The following is a 20,149-nucleotide window of genomic DNA, read 5'->3' as shown; positions in this document are numbered from 1 at the left end:
TCTGTTCTGAGGTAAAATGAAGCCTTTGTTGAAGGCAGTCAGTGGCACAGTTGCTGAATATAAATGAAAAGGATGAGAATTCAGGCCTCGGTCAGACTGGAGCTGCCAGGTCAAAGCCCCCTAGTGATCAGCTGGGTTTTGGGGCCGGGTGAGGTCAGTTTTCATTCCAATCCCAAAGAAAGGCAATGCCAAAGAATGCTCACGCTACCACACAATTGCACTCATCTCACACGCTAGTAAAGTAATGCTCAAAATTCTCCAAGCCAGGCTTCAGCAATATGTGAACCGTGAACTTCCAGATGTTCAAGCTGGTTTTAGAAAAGGCAGAGGAACCAGAAATCAAATTGCCCACATCCGCTGGATCATCGAAAAAGCAAAAGAGTTCCAGAAAAACATCTATTTCTGCTTTATTGACTATGCCAAAGCCTTTGATTGTGTGGATGACAATAAATTCTGAAAGAGATGGGAATACCAGACCACCTGACCTGCCTCTTGAGAAACCTATATGCAGGTCAGGAAGCAACAGTTAGAACTGGACATGGAACAACAGACTGGTTCCAAATAGGAAAAGTAGTACATCAAGGCTGTATATTGTCACCCTGCTTATTTAACTTCTATGCAGAGTACATCATGAGCAATGCTGGGTTGAAAGAAGCACAAGCTGGAATCAAGATTGCTGGGAGAAATATCAATAACCCCAGATATGCAGATGACACCACCCTTATGGCAGAAAGTGAAGAGGAACTAAAAAGCCTCTTGATGAAAGTGAAAGAGGAGAGTGAAAAATTGGCTTAAAGCTCAGCATTCAGAAAATGAAGATCATGGCATCTGGTCCCATCACTTCATGGCAAATAGATGGGGAAACAGGGGAAACAGTGTCAGACTTTATTTTTTAGGGCTCCAAAATCACTGCAGATGGTGACTGCAGCCATGAAATTAAAAGACGCTTACTCCTTGGAAGGAAAGTTATGACCAACCTAGATAGCATATTCAAAAGCAGAGACATTACTTTGCCAGCAAAGGTCCGTCTAGTCAAGGCTATGGTTTTTCCAGTCGTCATGTATGGATGTGAGAATTGGACTGTGAAGAAAGCTGAGCACTAAAGAATTGATGCTTTTGAACTGTGGTGTTGGAGAAGACTCTTGAGAGTCCCTTGGACTGCAGGGAGATCCAACCAGTCCATTCTGAAGGAGATCAACCCTGGGATTTCTTTGGAAGGAATGATGCTAAAGCTGAAACTCCAGTACTTTGGCCACCTCATGCGAAGAGTTGACTCATTGGAAAAGACTCTGATGCTGGGAGGGATTGGGGGCAGGAGGAGAAGGGGCGACAGAGGATGAGATGGCTGGATGGCATCACCGACTCAATGGACATGAGTTTGAGTGAACTCCCGGAATTGGTGATGGACAGGGAGACCTGGCGTGCTGCGATTCATGGGGTCGCAAAGAGTCGGACATGACTGAGCGACTGAACTGAACTGAACTGAACTGAGACCCACAGAGAAAGGTCTGAAGGGACTGACTCCTAGGAGAAGGCGTTATATACTCTGAGGGTGTGTGATGGGTCCTAGGGCACCATATTTTCTTTGAATAAAGTGTTTTTGCAGCAAGAAGTCGGTAGAGTTGTTAAGATAATATACAGGATACCCAGGTAAATTTGAATTTCAGCAAATAATTTTTTTAGTTGAAGTATGTTTCATGTAATATTTGGAACACATTTATACTAAAGCATTATTCTTTACCTGAAGTTCAGATTTATTTGGGTGTGCTGTATTTTTACTTGTCAAATATGGTAGCCTTAGAAGTCAGTCCAATGGCCTGAGAGAGCTGACACTCTTTTTATTTTTTGGCCAAGCCTGGTAGCATGTGGTATCTTAGTTCCCTGACAAAGGATCAAACCCTCACCCCCTGCATTGGAAGGGTGGAGTCTTAACCACTGGACCACCACAGAAGTCCCAACACAGCTTTTAAAACTGCAGATGTACCCAAAGGAAATAATCAAAGTGAAAATGCATGTGACGGTACTAACTTAGGAAATGGTTTTCAAAAATGAGCCAGGAAATGAAGTACTCTTTGTATTGTTTCTTGATAATTTATAAATGTAACTGTACATAGGTATAATTTATTAATAGAGGAAAATTATTATTCTGTATATGTAAAACACATCTATTGTTTCATCTTTTATCTTTTGTTTTCTTATTCCTTAGTGACATTGACCAGCAGTACTTAAACTATCTATTCAGGTAAAATATAATTTAAAATCTCAAAAAATAATTTATATTCTTCTAGAGATAATGGATTTTTATTTTCAATAATATCTTGATTGGGGAAATCTGAGCCAGTGTGCCTGCCAGGAAGGCAACCTAAATAATTGGTAAGATGATCAGAGTTGAGGAAGCTAAACAGTAGTCCTGCCCTCAGGCCAGACAAGCAGGGCTTCCAACCAGCCTCAAACTTTAGAGGGCTATGCCTCTCCCTAGGGCTTTTGGAGTCTGTAAGGCTAGTAAGAACCCACACCTTTTCTTATAGACTGGGCCCTGAAATTTCCTACCCAGATAGATTCCAAAGTCTGTCTTCTTAACTCTTTCCTAGACCCAGTGGATGTCCAAGGAAAGGATTTTAGTGGGAAGGTTGTGGGTGGAGGATGGACTTGTAGGCTGAGATGTCCACACACAACACACATGTATGAGGTCCTTTGGTTGCAGGATGGAGCCTGGTTGGGGAGAGAAGAGGGTGCTTTGGGGGTCGGGAGCCAGAGACTAGACCTTCCCCACACCACCACCTTCTGACCTGAAGCTCTAGGGACTCTGAGAATTCTGCTTTAATTTGGAGTTCCAGGTTGTTTTGAAGGTGTTTTTGTTAAGGTAGGATGAAGTTTGAGGCTTGGTTTATGACATTTAAGTGTGGCATTGAATAGTATTGAATAGATAACACTTAAATGTCATAAATCAAGTGTAATATTGAACATATGGGCTTTCTCGTTAGCTCAGTGGTGAAGAATCCACCTGCACTGGGAGAGCTGTAGGAGACCAGGGCTCAATCCCTGGGTTGATCCCCTGGAGGAGGGCATGGCTACCCACTCCAGTATTCTTGCCTGGAGAATCCCATGGACAGAGGAGCCTGGCGGCTACAGTCCATAGGGTCACAAAGAGTTGGACATGACTAAAGCGACTTAGCACATACGCATGCATTGAATATGTGGATTCTTTTGTACCTTTGCCCCAAAACAGGCATAGAATAGGGCTTAGCCACTCAATAGAATAGCCTGGGAGCATTCTTGAATCCTGAGAGTCCCCAGGGCACCCTGTGGGACCTAATTGAGAAACAACGAGGTTTGCTGTCCGAAGCTCAAGTTTGCCTAATGCGACAGCATTCTGTCCGGAGGACTGAGTTCACAGAGGTGCCTTTCAGCATTTGGTGGTTTAGGCTAAACTGTGTCCTGCTCTTGCAATCCCATGGACTGTAATCCACTATGCTCCTCTGACCATGGGATTCTCCAGGCAAGAATACTGGAGTGGGTTGCTATTTCCTTCTCCAGAGGATCTTCCCAACCCAGGAATTGAACCCGGGTCTCCTGCATTGGAGGCAGATTCTTTACCAAGTGAACTGTGAGGGAAGCCCCTATCAGTTTTGGCCTCATGGATTTCTGGAGGAAGTTACTCAGCTTAAAATGTTCAACACGAGCTGTATTCTCCACCTACAGACCCACCAGCTGCCTTTTCAAGAGACGTTTCTGAAAATGCAGAAAGACTCTTGGTGTTTGAAATGTTTCCATGACATCGTACCACTTTAAACAGTTCTTCACCCCTCACCCCCCGAACTTATAGCCAATTCAAGCAGCAGCAGAGGGTTAAGGGGATGGAAAATCAAGCCACTGTGACCACCCCCACCTGCTAGTTCTTCTGCCTCTCCCCCGTGTGAGGGTTTCACTGCCGGGGAGCGTGATGCTCAAGGCTTCCTGCCTCAGACTGCTGATTCTGTTTCTAAGTCTTCTTTTCAGTACAAGTGAAGAAGGTGAACCAGGGCTGAGATTCGATTTGCCACAGGCCCTGAGCATCCAAACCCAAAGATCTGCAGTTGCTCAGATCTGTCTGGACCTCTGCCTGCTGGTTTGATCTCTCTGCTGGTTTGAAAACACAGAGAGAACCTGCTATGCATCTGGCCCCGCTAAATCCTTGAGAGCCAAAGATGAATAAAATATGGTTCTTGCTCCCAAGGCCATCACAGTGTAGGAATTAGGAAGGCGTGACATTATATTTACAAATTTTCAGACATGACTAGAGAACCAACTCTTTTATTTAATGATTTATTTTTACCCCCTAGTCTTTTCTTTTAGAGTCACCGTTTAGGGTGATCCTGATGATGGCATTTGGGATGCCATGCCAGGCCCTGGAAGATATTTTGGGATGGAAAAGGGGTCCCTCACATCCTACCATAATAGCAATAACTTCCGCTGCTGCAGTTATAAGTGGAAGAGGATCCAGTGAGCTAGAATAATGGGGTATGTAGAGGGTATGTGCTTTCTGGAGAAAGAAGAGACAGCAAGCAGACAGCCTGTGTGAAGGATAGAAAAGCTCGTCTTGTTTGTGGTGTGTATGTTTTTTTACAGCTGCATGTAAACACTTATCTTACAAACCTACAACTTCTGAATGGCCAGAATGTGGCTATTCTCCATGGCCTTTGTCCTGACCCTCCTCTCTTCTCGCTTCTTTCTGTAATGCTGCTCCTCTGGGAGCTGTCAGAAAATCAGCAATGGTGCTGGGAGGTAACTCAAGAGCAGGGTAGGGCAGGGCTGATGAACTCACATTGGTTTCCCTGTAAAACTGGCGTCTTCTACTTTGCTGTATTGTCACCAACTGCAGATCTGAGGCAGTGCTTCTCAGCCCTGGTACTTTATAGCTTCCAGGAGCCGTGACAAAGTAAAACCATGGATGCCCAGACTATTCCCTTAGAGATTCTAGCCAGGATACTAGGCTATTCGGATGTGTCTGCAGGGTTAAGAATCATAGTGAGGCCATCCAACATTAAAACAAACAAACAAACATTCTTTCTTCTATTTGAATACAAGGTTTTATTCCTACCTCCAACTAAACCAGCTGCCTGGTAGCATGAGTTTTGATAGAAGAGGGTATGGAAGGTGGGCTTAGAGCCACACAAAAGTGCTTGTAGACAGGCACTGGGAGATGGGACAGGTTTCCAGAGAGGAAGATGGGAGAGAGCCAAACAGGTATGACCTGCCTCGTCCCTCATAGCATCAACTACAGATTGGTCCAGGAAGTTTTCAGGCAAGGGTGGGTGGCATGGATCATGTTGTGGATTAGTTTCTTGGAAATCTAACACTCCTTCTGTAGTTAATTTTGTGATTTAGCTCACAAGTAGATTTAGCTCACATTGAACAGCTAGCTTTTAGGCTGCAGCCTCTTTGTAATTTAGAGTCTGCTTTGTTTCCCTGACAAGGACACTCTTTAGATTAGCTGGCTATGGTGATCATTCATGGTATGGCTGATGCTCAGAGAAGAGTGTGGACCCTCAGAATCATCACAGGAGATCCAGCCCTTTTACCAAAACTTGAGACATTTCAGGAGATTCTCACACTCTTCCTGATGAGTTAGATTTCATCAGAATGAGAACACTGAGTGCGGATAATTTGCTTTTAGGAAAATCTCACTGTTTCCAAGTGGAATGGATGTTGTTTTCTCAGTGCTGGCGAACTTTCTTCACCAGTCTGCTGTTTGTTTTTCAGTGCGGTGCTCCTGGCTTTAGCAGCTCACCCCACAGGTAAGATTTTGTTTATTTGTTTGTCTTACATTGCCCACTGACCTAGTGCTCTGACCCTGCTTGTATCTCTGAGGGAAATTTTGTAAGAGAAAGTGGCTGCCTTCCAGGGTGTCAGGAATGGCCCCCATACTTGAAACTGCTCTTAATGTTCCGTCATGGAATTCACTGTCCATGCGCGTGTGTGCACGTGCTCAATCACTCAGTGGTGTCCAACACTTTGCGACCCCATGGACTGTATCCCCCACCAGGCTCCTCTGTCCATGAGAGTCTTCAGGCAGGAATGCTGGGGTGGATTGCCATTTCCTCCTACTTTTACGTGAATTGGTAACAAATAAAACTGGTCTATATAAACAGTGCAGTTGTTTGGAATGAAGTTGTGTAATGCACAACTTTGTGCAGCTCAAACAGCAGCCCCCTGCTTCAAAAAGCACACAGGTTTGTTAGAGTAGATAATTAAGGCAGGTAGATATTAAGGTAGGAATTTGGTGTGCGAGATTACAGAAGCTCAGAATCTTAGGAGATCCCTTGGAGATCAGTTTTTCCCAGTTTTATAAAGCCTGGTCACTTGACCTAAACCCTCTGATGGGTCTTGGTGATGTTTTCTCATAGGACCATAAGGTTAATTACAAAGTGTAAGCAACTGAAACAGGGGAGGAAACTCCCTCTCCTCCAGAAGTGTCCAAGTACTGCCCTGATTGAGCAGCTCTGGTTCCTGCCAGTGTGTTAGCTTTCTCATAGGACCTAGCCCTATGGGTAGTCTAGCCCATTTTTAAGACAGAGGGACACTTCATTCTTTCTTGCTTGCTTATTACACTTTCCGTGTGAAATGTCCACCTCATAGACTGGGTGTGGGCCTCCAGAGTGCTTTCAAGACTCCTTATATCTACACCAATTAAGACACAGTAAGAGTCAGGACCCATGGGTGCAGTCTTTTTCTTTTTTTTTAAGGCTCTGTTAATTTCCTTCTTTTTTTGTTTTGGCCATTTTGTACCACCTGTGGGATCTTAGTTCTCTAACCAGGGATTGAACCTGTGCTCCTTGCAGTAGAAGCTGAGTCCTAACCACTGAACTGCCAGGGAATACCTTCTGTTAATTTCTGACATTTTAAAACAGGGCTTTATCCTTTTTGGTTTTGTCTCACCTCTTTTTTTCACTTGTGTCTTCATTATTTGGTAGTACTTTCAAAACTTTTAAAATGGAAATATGATTTACACAAAGGAAATGCATATTCTTAAATGTACAGCTTGATCCGTTTTTACAAAGATACACACCCATGTAACTCACACCTCTATCAAGATATAGAAAACATCTGTCACTCCAGAAAGTCTTCTCGTGCCCCTTCATAGTCACTCCCTTCTTACCAACCACCAGAAGCCCCTATTGATCTGATTTCTGTTACCATACATAAGTTCTGTCTATTTTAGAGTCTCATACAAATCGACACACAGGAGGGATTCTTTTGTGTCTGGCTCTTGCATTCAGCAGAGTGTTGAGGTTCGTCCAGGTGGTTGTGTGTCTCACTAGTCTGTTCCCTTTATTGCTGATGAGTGTGCCAGTGTATGAACCTTTTGTTTATCCATTCACTTGATGATACACACATGAATTGTTCCAGATTAGGGCTGGTATAGTTGCCATCAACATTCTCATAAAAGACTTTCTGTAGCCTTACGTTTTCAGCCCTCTTGGATGAACACCTAGGAGTGGAATTTCTGGGTCTTAGAGTAGTCATATATTTACCCTTGAAATAAAGTGCCAGTTTTCTAAAACATTTGTACCATTTTACCTCCCACCCAGCAGCTAGTGGTAAAGAACCCGCCTGCCAGTGCAGGAGACATAAAAGATGCAGGTTCGATCCCTGGGGTGGGAAGATCCCCAGGAGGAGGGCGTGGAAACCCTCTCCGGTATTCTTGCTTGGAGAATCCCTAGGACAGAGGAGCCTAGCAGGCTACAGTCCATAGAGTTGCAAAGAGTCAGACATGACTGAAGTGACTTAACACGGAAGCACGCACAATAATGCAGGAGACTTCCGGTTCCTCCATGTCTTCACCAGCCTTTGGTGTTTTCTGTCTTATGTTAGCCGCTCTCCTAGGTGGGTGATGGTCTGTCAGTAGTGCTTTTGACTGAGCTGCCCTTCTCACTCACTCCTGAGTAGCTAGAAGGATAAGCTTTCCTGTGATGCAAATGGTGTGGCTTAGCCACACACCTTTGGGGTGCACTGAGATGGGGTGGTAGGTAGGGACCAGGTAGGCAGTTCTCTGTGTCCTGGGTGCAGACCCTGATGCTTCTCCCCTTTCAGGCATTTGGTTTGCTTCTTGGTGAGTGGGGTCTACATCTCCTTCTAATTTTTCAAAGTCACAGTTCATGCAGAAGCTCCAAGCATCTTGGAACCTTGCTTCCCCTGGGACTATTTTAGGTAAGAGTAGGGAAAAGAAATTCTCCCTCTGTTTGAAAGTTTGCATTTCCTCTTTGTGTGAGGTCCCTCTGCGGTGGCATTTTCAAGAGAGAACATTTCCTAGAACCAGAAGGGCAGGAGGACTTGCAGGAATCTGACCAGAAGTGACCTTGTCACCTGGTGTCTATTGCTAGTACTGAGATAAAGCCAACAGTACTCACTACATCTTGGAACTGACCTTCTGCTTTCCCACTGATTCTGAGGACTGAAATGTGGTGAGAGGAAATTTTCCTGCTGTTTAAATATCAATTGTTCTTGGATGTAATAAGATCGTTGCCACACTTTGCACTGTAGCAGTTTCATGCTCCATTATCTTCAGAGAGATGGGATTCACTCCCTCAGAGAGTCAGCAGAATTTTAACCGTGGAGTATGAGGATGAAGGCTTAACTCAGACCTTGGTGTGTAAGCAGTGGGTTGATGCCACAAGATAAGTTTACAGTGCTTGGACCACTTACTTTGTGCTTAAAGTGGGTGTTCTGCACTAGCTGTGAAGGAATGTTGTCTTTTTAGCATCCTTATACCTTTTTTAGGCTCCTGGGTTTAGTTCTTATGTGGTTGGGTCCAGCCAGCCACATACTGCAAGATCTTCAGGGCTAATTTTGTAGCACAGTTGAGAAGCTGGTGTACACCCTCTCTGTTAAAGTGAAAAAAGAGGCCAACTAAAGTCATCAGAGGAGAAGCATTGGGGGTCGATTTGAGATTGACTGGGCTTCCCTGGTGGCTCAGACCATAAAGAATCTGCTTGCAGTGCAGGATGCCCAGATTTCATCCCTGGATCGGGGAGATCCCCTGGAGAAGGAAATGGCAACCCACTCCAGTATTCTTTCTTGAAGAATCCCAGGGATAGAGGAGCCTGGTGGGCTACAGTCCATGGGGTCACAAAGAGTTGGACATAACTGAGCGACTAACATAAAACTTCAGATTGAAAACCAGCAGAGCCAAGTGGAAGGTGTTTGGAACATTCTCTGTAGGGAAAGCAGGAGGTGTTGAGGTCTCCCGGGTACTCTTGGTTCACTAGCTCTTGTTATTTGTCAGAGATGGCCCTAACACAATGGATACAAGTGATGAATAATCACAGAATCGTTGCTGTCAAGAACGGGATGGTTCTAGAAGAGACCGTCATGGGATCAACTACCTGACAAATGTGTGGAGGTTTTAGAAATGGCTCAACGAGAAGAGCCAGCTATGCTCTCTCTTGCTCTCAGTAATTTATGCGATCAATTTTTTAGGATTTGGGTGAGGATTATTATGTAACTGGTCAATTCCTTGGGATGGTGATTTTTTTTTTGCTTTATCTTCCTCCCTCCCTATCTACTCATGACCACTCCACTGCCCTTCAGATCTCTCCACAGCTTGGGCTGGGCCATCAAGACCACCCCTTGCCCCCATCTCCCTGTTCTGGGCACCAGGAGCCCAGTTCACCTCCCCTGAGTGAGGCGGTAGCACCCAAAGAAATATCAGGCGTGTGTCTAATGTATTCCTCTCGGCCTAGTCCTCCTGACCACACTGACTTGCACTGCAGTCTCCCTCACTCTGAAAGGGAGGTTGGGAAAAAGCCAGGAACCAACAGCTGCCAAAGAGACAGAACAAAGCCTTGGAGAACATCCTTCCACCCTCCCGGCAGGGGCTTGGGGCCACCCGCTAGGATCCGGATGCTCAAGGCTACCCTGGCTGTCGCTTCTGGAAGAAAAGGGCCTTCAGAAGCAGTGGAGCTCTTCCTGCACTTTACACGTCTGGGCCTGATGTTGGTTACAAAGTCCCTCCACGCAAATAAGTCTAGAGTAGACGACAGAGGTGTTCAGTGGGGCCAAATATAAAGAGAAACAAAACTCAGCCTTTTGCTGGGCTGCAAGAAAACCAGATCTTGAAGACCCTCTCACTTTAAACGCAGGAACATATGCACCAACCAAACCAAACAAAATCATGATAGTTACGGTAGAAAAAAAGCAACCCTCCAGAGAAATGGAATTCACACCTTCCTTTCCCAATTGATGGTGGAATCACTTGAGATCATTTTTTTTAATTTAATTTTTTTAACACCAAAATCATTTTGTATTGGGGTATAGCCAATTAACGATCTTGTGATAGTTTCAGATGAATAGCGAAGGGACCATTTGAGATTATCTAAGGCTGAGGAAGTGTAGCATGCACTGTGTCTTTTGTTCTGAAACTCTTGGCTAATAAGCTTAGTGGTCTAATTTTACATATGGTAATGTATATGTCTCAATGCTACTCTCTCAATTCATCCCACCCTCTCTTTCGCCCGCCCATTGTCTACAAGTCTGTTCTATATGTCTGCCTCTCCACTGCTGTCTTGCAAATAGTTTCATTAGTACCAGCCAGTGGAAATTCACTGGGAACTCAAATCTGGTGTTCTGTGACAAACTAGAGAGGTGGGATGGGGTGGGAGGTAGGAGGAGGTTCAGGAGGGAGGGGACATGTGTATACCTATGGCTGATTCATGTTGGTGTATGGCAGAAACCAATACAGCAGTTGTAAAGCATTTATCCTCTAATTAAAAAATTAAAAAAAGAAAAAGTGATGAAGAATGTTCCACTGCTCCTACCGTGCTGTGAATACTCAGGAAAATCAGGCTTTCTGGCTCCAGACCATCCAGAACTGAGAGACAGACCCAGGCCTGGGGGTCTTGAAGGCCTGGCGCCTCCAGAATCTCAGAAATCCGAGATTTGGAAGGATTAGGCTCTCTGCCGTGGAAATGCTTAATTCCTTTTCTCTGGACATTTTTGGAAGGCTTTCTGCTTTTTTAATCTCCTGACTTCTTGTTTGTGACCAAGTTCAAATTCCAGAGAGGGAAGCAGCCAATATGTGTGATTTTCCTCTTGCACCAAGTGGAACTAAAAGAATGAACTTACTTCACTAGAAATAAATGTACCCTTTGGACCTTAAACTAAAATGAGTATGCATGGCCGTTGGCCCCTGCTCTCTTTGTGTGGTAATTAAAACACAAAAATGAGAGAAGATGTCAGAGGCATGCACTCATGATCCTTTTTTAGATATAAGAAAAAAAAATAATAGAAAAATCTTAAAAAAAAAAAAATTCTTTTTGTCCTATACTTTGGCTGAGGCAGAGGTGGCTGCCTGGTGAAGAGTAAAGGTCTTAGTGTTTGGAGTGACCAGGGTCCATGGTCTGGCTCCAGAGTTCAAGAGTTGTGCAATCTCAGACACTTCACTTCTCTGAGCTCCAGTTGAAATGGGGATAAGAAAGCCTCACAGATTGTTACAAGGATTGAAAAACACAATGTACGGAAAGCTTTCAGCACAGAGTCCTGCTCAGGGCAGGCTCTCACTAAATGGGTGATAACTGTCGTCATGCTTGGGCTTCCCAGGTGGCTCTAGTGGTAAAGAACCTGCCTGCCAGTGCAAGAGATGCAAGAGACGCAGGTTCGATGCCTGGGTTGGGAAGATCCCCTGAGGGAGGGCATGGCAACCCACTCCAGTATTCTTGCCTGAATCCCATGGACAGAGGAGCCTGGTGGGCTACAGTCCATGGGGTCGCAAAGAGTCAGATGCGACTAAAGCGACTTAGCACAGCACATCATACTCCTATTCATATATTAAGACAGTGCTGATGACATAGAGACCCTCAAATGCTGGAGTGAATTCACTGATATAGTGCATTTCTGGGCAGCTGGGGGCAGGGGGCTTTCAGGCCTTGTGTGTCAACTCTTGCTGTTTCCACCAGGTGATCTCTTCAGCGTCCTGGACTTTCCGTTCCTGTATTTCTACAGATTCCACAGCAGCTGCTGTGCCAGGTAATCCCAGCTCGTAAAGCCCCTCACACTGTGGATCTCTATGTTTTATACTACCACCCGTGTCTTTGTGAAGCCCAGGCTCACTGCCTGAATGTGCAGAAGAAGAAATTGCCCAGTGCCAATGAGGAAGGTTCCCCCGTCAGCCATCAGAGGGCTGTTAAAGGACATTCTTGGATGCTCAGAGCTGGCCTGGGACCTGCGAGGTCCCCTGTCCTGAATAATTTTCTTGGCCAGAGCAGTGGTTTTCAGAACTGCAGGAGTGAGCAAACTCTCCCACTTTTTTTCTCTCCCACGAGCAGTTCTTAAACAGAACTTCAGCATGTAAAAATGATGAAACTGATTCAGTTCAAGGCGAGATTCGGGTGCAGATTCACACCTTGTCAGCTTCTGCCTTGACTTCTCTCTTGTTTCCAAGGAGAGACCTCCAAAAAGCCTTGACTGAACCCTAAGACTCTGAGAGACAGATTTTGAAACCAACAGCTAGGAGCTATCTAGACCACAAGGTGATCCCTAATATTTGGCTTTGGGAAGGATCAGAGATGTGGACCAATTAGATGGATACATTTATGGTGCTACTGATAAAGAATTCACCTGCCAGTGCAGGAAATTCAGGAGACATGGGTTCAATCCCTGGATCGAGAAGATCTCTTGGAGGAGGGCATGGCAACCCACTCCAGTATTCTGGCCTAAAGAATCCCATGGACCGAAGAACGGGGCTGGCTACTGTCCATGGGGTTGCAAAGAGTTGGACATGACTGAATGTCTGAGCGTCAAAGATAAACAGAAATTCATCCCATCCTACCCACCCTCTTTCCTGCATGAGCCCCACTTCACTTGACTTTCTTGTGCTGAGAAATGGAAAGGCTTCTGTGGATAATCTCAAAGGATGGATAATTTTTTTTATCATTATTTTTTTAAACATTCTTATGTATTTATTTGGCAGCTCCAGGTCTTAGTTGCAGCATGTGGGATCTAGTTCCCTGACCAGGGATCAAAGCCAGGTTGCCTGCATTGGAAGTGCAGAGTCTGCCTCTGGACCACCAGGGAAGTCTCAAAAACATGGATTCTGATATATTTAAAGACTAGGGTTGAATTCCAGCTTTGCTGTTTGCTCCTTTGTGTCTTTGGGCAAGTTATCCTAGTTCTCTCAAACCTTAGTTTAGTTTTCTCATCTGTAAAATGAAAAGATCAAACCAATACAGGATGACTGTGTATATTAAATAAGGTACATAAAGTTCTAAGCATCTTGCCCAGCCCAGCAATGGTGGGCATTATTATTATCTGTAAATAGAATGTCAACAGACCAGGAGCAATTGCTGCTTGAAAGCCAGACTACTTGTTCCCACACAGAAGAGGTTGTGCCTTGTGAAGCAGTGATTCTTCACAGAGTCAAAAAGCTGATATGCAGGCTAGGTGCTGTTTCTGATGGGGGTGTGTTAGCACACACACAGACTCAATATTATAGGGTATGTTCCTGCATTTGGGGCTTCCCTGGTGGCTCAGATGGTAAAGAATCTACCTGCAATGCAGGAGTTTCAGGAGACCCAGGTTCAATCCCTGGATGGGGAAGATCCCCTTGAAAAGGGCATGGCTACCCACTCTAGTATTCTTGACTGGAGAATCCCATGGACAGAGGTACCTTGTGGGCTACAGTCCATGGGGTTGCAAAAGAGTTGGACATGGCTGAGTGCTAACACTTTTCTGCATTTGAGGCTCAGGATGATTTAAAAAAAAAATCATCTTCAGAGAAGTTTCAGGAAAGCACTGACAGAATTCATCTTCTCAGTTCCTGTCTCTTTGCTCAGGCCTTGTCACTTGCCTGTTAGCTAGGATTTGTGGTGTGAGTGTCCATGGGCTTGCTTCCCTTTGAGCCTGGTTATTTGGCTGTATTGGGTGACCAGGGTGTGGAGGGAGGGTACCAGGTTTGGTTAATTTGATCAGAGCAACAGAGTTGACGGCCCAAAGGTGATGGCTTTGTGGGGTGATCTTCTGCCTCTATTTCTGTCCCTTTTAATCTGTCTCGTAACCCAACATGAAAAATCAGGTTTTTTTTTCATTTAAAAGATTTGGAAATCTTTACTTGAGTTAGTTTGACTCTCTATTACATTCTGCATCTCACTTTAGCACACACAGAGCTTACCCTCTTTTAAGAATGTGTCGGGACCTCCCTGTTGGTCCAGTGGTTAAGAATCCACCTGCCAATGCGGGGGACATGGGTTTAAATCCATGATCTGGGAAGATACCACGTGCCATGGGGCAACTAAGCCTGTATGCCCTATAGCCCATGCTCCACAAGTAGAGAGTAGCCCCCCCACTGCCACCACTCACTGCAACTAGAGAAAGCCTGTGTGCAACAACAAAGACCCAGCACAGCCAAAAATTAAAAAATAAATAAATAAAATTAAAAAAAAAGAACGTCTCAGTTTTCCCCACATCACCTCATGGCTCCCCTATAACTGTATCTCAGACTACAAGCGGTCACCTTCAGAGGTCCTGGGGGAGCTCAGGAGGGGTCATGGAGGCCTGAGGGGTCAGAGGCACCATTAACAGGGAGCCCCAGCCTCCCTCACTCCTGGGGTCCACCCAGTGCTTTTTAAGACTGCCTCCACATCGAGGGGTAGGCAAGCTAGAAATAGAAGAGCTGGATGAGGGCAGGACCCATGAATCATTTAGAAATGATTAACCGACATGGAAGTCAGGTGATGGGAAGGACTCTTGGGTACTTTCAGGAGCATGTTGGTCACAGAACAGGGGTAGCTCAGTCCTCGCAGAGTCTGTGCTGAGGGGAAGGGTCGACATGGAACCGTGCCCTCAGGAGAGGACAGGAGGAGCCCCAAGCGGACTGAGGTATGGCGGGTGAGAGCCAGGCACCTGTGATGTTGGGGCTGCGGGGCATGGATGCCACCAAGAGGAACCCTGGAGGGCCGGCCACCTCACTGACCCCTGCCAGCCTCGCAGTCACAGGCACCCGGAGCGTCTCACTCTGTCTCTGTGGCCACGAGCACATTTCCACAGGTCTGAAGGGCCGCGGAGAGCTTTGGAAGAGCCAGGAAACCTGGACCCTAATTGTGTCTCTGCCTTAGTTTGCTTGTTAGTGAAATGAGACTTGGGGCTGGGGAGCTTTTCTCGTTTGAAGATCTGATTCCCTTCAGGTGGGATGAAATGACCATCCTTATTCCTGCTTTGAGAACATAGAACTGAAACCTGGGGCAAGAAAAAAAGGGGGAAAAAGTGGGGATTTGGTCAAGGTTGCAAGGGTCGGTGAGCACAGCCAGGAACAGAATTGCAGGTCACTGGATTCCCAGCCTCCTGCTTCCCCACGGGGCTCCTGTGGGGGTGACTCAATGCCTTAATTCAGAGCGGGCTGGGCTCCCGGCTCCCATGCCTGCAGAGATGGACCTGTGGAAACTTTGCAGGCTGTTAGGCCAAACGGGCTGGATTGTACACAGAGGAAATCTAATCCCCGTCTCTGGTTCTGCCCCAAGAATGTGAGCTCATCAAATCTAATGAAGTGAAGGAGCGTATGTCTGTGAAATCTGGCCTTAGGTGTGTTTAATCAGTTCAACCCGCTTCTAAGTACACCTGTCAAGACACTTATGTAATGCCTGCTGAGACCAAGGCGCCTTGTTTGAGTCGTTCGGGAAATACAGAGACGCCCAAGATGGGACCCTTCCCTCTCAGGGCTCATGAGCTGAGTGGGAGCCACACCCCAGAGCCCATAATAGAGGTCAGATGGCAGGATGGCACCCGACACCCCTGAAAATACAAAGGAGAAGATACATAGAGATCAAACCCCTGGAAGGCCAGTCTCAGGTCCCCTTGGGAAGTGAGGGCTCTTTCAGGCTTTATTCCCAATGCATCTCTTCTGTGTAGATCCTCTTGTTTTGGGGGACTTCTATTATGCAGCCTTCCCCTTGAACAGCAAGGAGATCAAACCAGTCGATCCTAAAGGAAATCAACCCTGTATATTCATTTGGAAGGACCAATGCTGAAGGTGAAGCTGTAATACTTTGGCCACCTGATGCGAAGAGCCGACTCATTGGAAAAGACCCTGATGCTGGGAAAGATTGAAGGTGGGAGGAGAAGGGGGCGACAGAGGATGAGATGGTTGGATGGCATCACCGACTTAATGGACACGAGTGTGAGCAAACTCCAAGAGATAGTGAAGGTCAGGGAGGCCTGGGGTGCTGCAGTCTGACTTAGCAACTGAACAACAACAACCCCTTTAGATTCTTTTTTGTTTAAACTTCTTATTTTACACTGGAGTATAGCTGACTAACAATATTGTAATTGTTTCAGGTGGACAGCAAAGGGACTCAACCATACATTTATCCGTTCTCCCCTAAACACCCCTCCCATCTAGGCTGCCACTTAACATTGAACAGAGTTCCCTCGGTTCTTACCTTGAACCTAGAGGCCAGTCCACACCCTCTGACTTCATATGATGAGTGTTTCCTTGGAAGTCTTTTCCTAACTGTTTTGCTTGAAAAAAAAAAAAAAGTTGAAGCTCTGCCTTGGCAAACACCAAGCTCCAGAAGTATTATAGGAGGAAGCAGGAGATACTGTCCTCCAGATTTTTTTTTTCTTTCATGATTTACCCAGATATCTCCCAGATTTATATACCCACTCCCCACCTCCAGGGAAATGATCTCATCATAGCTCCTTGGCATAGCAGAGTTTAATGGTTTTTTTTAACTTTTGATGTTTTTATCCAGAGATCACTAGAAAACAGAGGTGAGATAGAGGTATTGTAATAACTAAAAATTGACTAATGTTTGTAAAGGCAAATTAAAAATGTCACAGAAAATAGCTACTGGCTATAGGAAGATAAGTCTCACTTTAAAAAGTCTATTTTCTCCTTGCAGCGGATTTTTAGGATTCTTTCTCATGTTCAGCACCTTGAAGCTAAAAAGCCTTATGGCCCCGGGGCAGTGCGCAGCCTGGATTTTCTTTGCTAAGGTAAGAGGGAGGGAGAGGGTGGAGAACCCATCTCAGGAGCTTTTGTGTCCAGGGTTCTCAGAGCCCATGTGCTTCAGGTTGGTCTTCAGGGACTCATCTCTAGTTACTGACCCTGAATCTGATCCTTCACTTGTTTGGGGAACAATTTCTGAGGGCTTCTGCCTATTTTAGTCCTCCCTGGTGGCTCAGACGGTAAAGAATCCTCCTGTCAATAGACACAAGTTTAATCCCTGGGTTGGGAAGATCCCCTGGAGGAGGACATGGCAGCCCACTCCAGTATTCTTGCCTGGAGAATCCCATGGACAGAGGAGCCTGGTGGTCTGCAGTTCATGGGTTTGCAGAGTCAGACAAGACTGACGCAACTTGGCAGGCATGCATGCATGGTTGATTTACAATGTTGTGTTAGTTTCTGCTGTACAGAAAAGTGAGTTAGTTATACATATATTCACTCATTGTTAGATTATTTTCCCATATAGGTCATTACAGAGTACTGAGTAGGGTTCTCAATGCGTGCTGTGTAGTAGCTTCTTACTAGTTATCTATTTTGAATATAGTAGTGTGTATGTGTCAATTCCAGTCTTCCAGTTTATCCCTCCCCTTTCCCCCTTTGGCAATCATAAGTTTGTTTTATTTGCCTGTGAGTCTATTTTGTATATAGAGTCGTCTGTATTATTTTTTTAGATTACATATACAGGTGATATCATATAATATTTGTCTTTCTCCATCTGACGTACTTCCCTTAGTATGAGAGTCTCTAGGTCCGTCCATGTTGCTGCAAATGGCATAATTTCCCTTTTTTATGGCTGAGTAATATTCTGCTGTATATATGTACCTCATCTTCTTTATCCATCCTCTGTCAATGGACATTTAGGTTGCTTCCATGTCTTGGTTATTGTAAATAATGCTGCAGTGAACACTGGTATGCATGTATGGGAAGAAATACATTTAACTAGACTGGGAGGAACTTTGGGGGAGTAGGAGAAAATTGGGCACGGAAGAGTCAGTTTATAGGAGTCCCTAAAAGCCAAGCCACAGAGACCATTGTGGACTTTTGAATGAGACTGACCAAGGGTAATTTTTTTTTTTTGGATGCACCTCATGGCTTGTGGGATCTCAGTTTCCTGACCAGGGATTGAGCCCAAGTCATGGCAGTGAAAGCCTGGAATCCTAATCACTAGGCCACCAGGGAGGTCCCCTGAAGGTAATGTTTTAAGCAGATTAATAAGGTGACAGTGCTTAAGACAGATTGGAAATGACTTCCAAGCATTTAGGAGAGGGGTGAATCAAGGTAGAGATGGCAGGAAGAAAGGTGAAAGGTCATACTTGACTTACAATTTGATGGAACCTGAGTGTCCTGCATCTCCTGCATTCATAGGTGGATTCTTTGCCACTCAGCCACCTGGGAAGCCTGCCTTATAATTAGAAGGAAAATACATTTTAATTATACAGTTTGTCCTATAACTGGTATGTGGTATGATAAAATTAGCTAACAAAAGACTCAGATCATTTTAGAACAGATTTGAGGGATAGTTTGGACAAAGGAATGATGAATATTCCTGTTTGTTATTGTTTAGTCACTAAGTTGTGTCCAATTCTTTGCGATCCCATTGACTGTAGCCCACCAGGCTCCTATGTCCATGGGACTTCCCAGATGAGAATACTGGAGTGGGATGCCATTTCCTTCTCAAGGGGATCTCCCCAGCCCAGGAACAGAACCTGCATCTCCTGCATTGACTGGTGGATTCTTTGCCACTGAGCCACTGGGGAAGCCCAGCGATGAATATGGAAGGTGACAAATGGCTCCAAAGTTTTTGCTAGAGACAAATGAGGTCTGTGGCCTTAATAAACAGAAATGGGGGTGACTATGAAAGAACATCCTTTAGGAGAAGGCTGGCAATATACATTTTAGACAGATGTGTATAGTGATAAAACATCTGCATGGAGCTCTTTTGTGTTGGAAACATGGGGTGAAATGTAGGTGAGTGTTCAGGGGTTTGTCCATTTGGGCTTCGCCTATAGAAAGATGCAGTTGAAATCAAGAAAACCTATCCACTGAGAGAGTGAAACTTATCCACTAAGAGAGTGAAAGGATTTGAGAAGAGCAGAGCAGAGTCCTAGGACTTAGCCTGGGAGAAACTTAGATACCAGGGGCCAATAATGAGCAGGAAAGAAAAGTCATAGCTGGAAGGTAGAGGGGATCAGAGAAGTTCAGAGCAGGGAAGTCTAAAGGAGAATTGTAAGGAGTAAAGCAGAATGCCACCCAAAGGTCAAAGTGATCACACTGAGAAGAGTCTAGAGCAGGCACTTTGCTAAGCTTTGTGGAAACAGTTTAAGGAAAAGGGCAGGAGTGGGAGTGGGGCAGGGGGGATCATAAACACTCAACAATACCTAAGATATAGAGAGAAGATTGTCACTAGTGGTGGGCAGAGCTAATGAAGATAACTTCTTTTCTACAAAAAGAGGGACTTGGGCGAGCTTGAAAGTAGAAAACGAGACACCCTGATACAGAGATATCATGATGCTAGAGAATGAGGAGAAATTTTGGAAAATAAGTTTCAAAGGGAAGTGGAACGAGTGTGGGGGGTGGGGTGGGGGGAGGGGAATGTAAAACCTTTATCCTGGGCCTTACTTGAAGGTAGAGGGCTTCCCAGGTAGCTCAGTGGTAAAGAATCTGCCTGCCAGTGCTGGAGATGCTGTAGATGCTGTAGGAGGAAATGACAAATCAAGCCAGAGGAACCTGGTGAGCTACAGTCCATGGGGTTGCAAAGAGTCAGACATGGCTGAGCACACATGCACTCATGGGAAGGTAGACAGGCTGTTCTCTGAGTCACGTGGCAGAGGAACTGGGATTCCCGGGAATTCAGGGGAGGAAAGACCGACTTTGATCACGATGCATTGAACCCCTTTAGTCCTCAGTTTTTTGTCCATAAAGCAAGGGATCTGGACCAGAAGATAGAAAGATAATTAAAAGACATGATTCTGACAGGGAATGTCTCATACTTGGGACTAAATGCTGATGGCATCTACATCCAATTGTAGGATTATCTATTATGATCTGTTGGGAACCATATCATTGATTGTCAGTGCCTACTTAGTAAAACGTGTGCCAGATTTTAAAAGTCTTTCATAGAACTGATCAGAATAAAGTAGGAAGCCACTTAGCCATCAGACTTTCTTTCATCTCTAT

At 45.2% G+C, this 20,149-nt stretch overlaps 1 protein-coding gene across 4 annotated transcripts in view; it reads left to right on the top strand.

Annotated features, from left to right (window-relative positions):
- Nucleotides 1–20,149, top strand: part of TMEM241 (transmembrane protein 241) — a 115,154-nt gene that overhangs the window by 55,240 nt on the left and 39,765 nt on the right. For all 4 annotated transcript variants that reach the window (XR_005725227.1, XM_040264725.1, XM_040264724.1 and 1 more), the window contains exons 10-13: nt 2,207–2,242; nt 5,743–5,777; nt 11,934–12,003; nt 16,869–16,962. Coding sequence is in view for 3 of the 4 variants with exons in the window: in XM_040264725.1 (XP_040120659.1) it covers nt 2,207–2,242; nt 5,743–5,777; nt 11,934–12,003; nt 16,869–16,962 (235 nt within the window). In the remaining variant the exon portion in view is untranslated. The remainder of the gene's footprint in view (nt 1–2,206; nt 2,243–5,742; nt 5,778–11,933; nt 12,004–16,868; nt 16,963–20,149) is intronic.

This window comes from Oryx dammah, unplaced genomic scaffold (genome assembly GCF_014754425.2).
Source record: "Oryx dammah isolate SB20612 unplaced genomic scaffold, SCBI_Odam_1.1 HiC_scaffold_22, whole genome shotgun sequence".
Lineage (NCBI taxonomy): Eukaryota > Metazoa > Chordata > Mammalia > Artiodactyla > Bovidae > Oryx > Oryx dammah.
The sequence above is the reverse complement of the archived record's forward strand: the minus strand, read 5'-3'. Positions and strand labels throughout refer to the sequence as shown.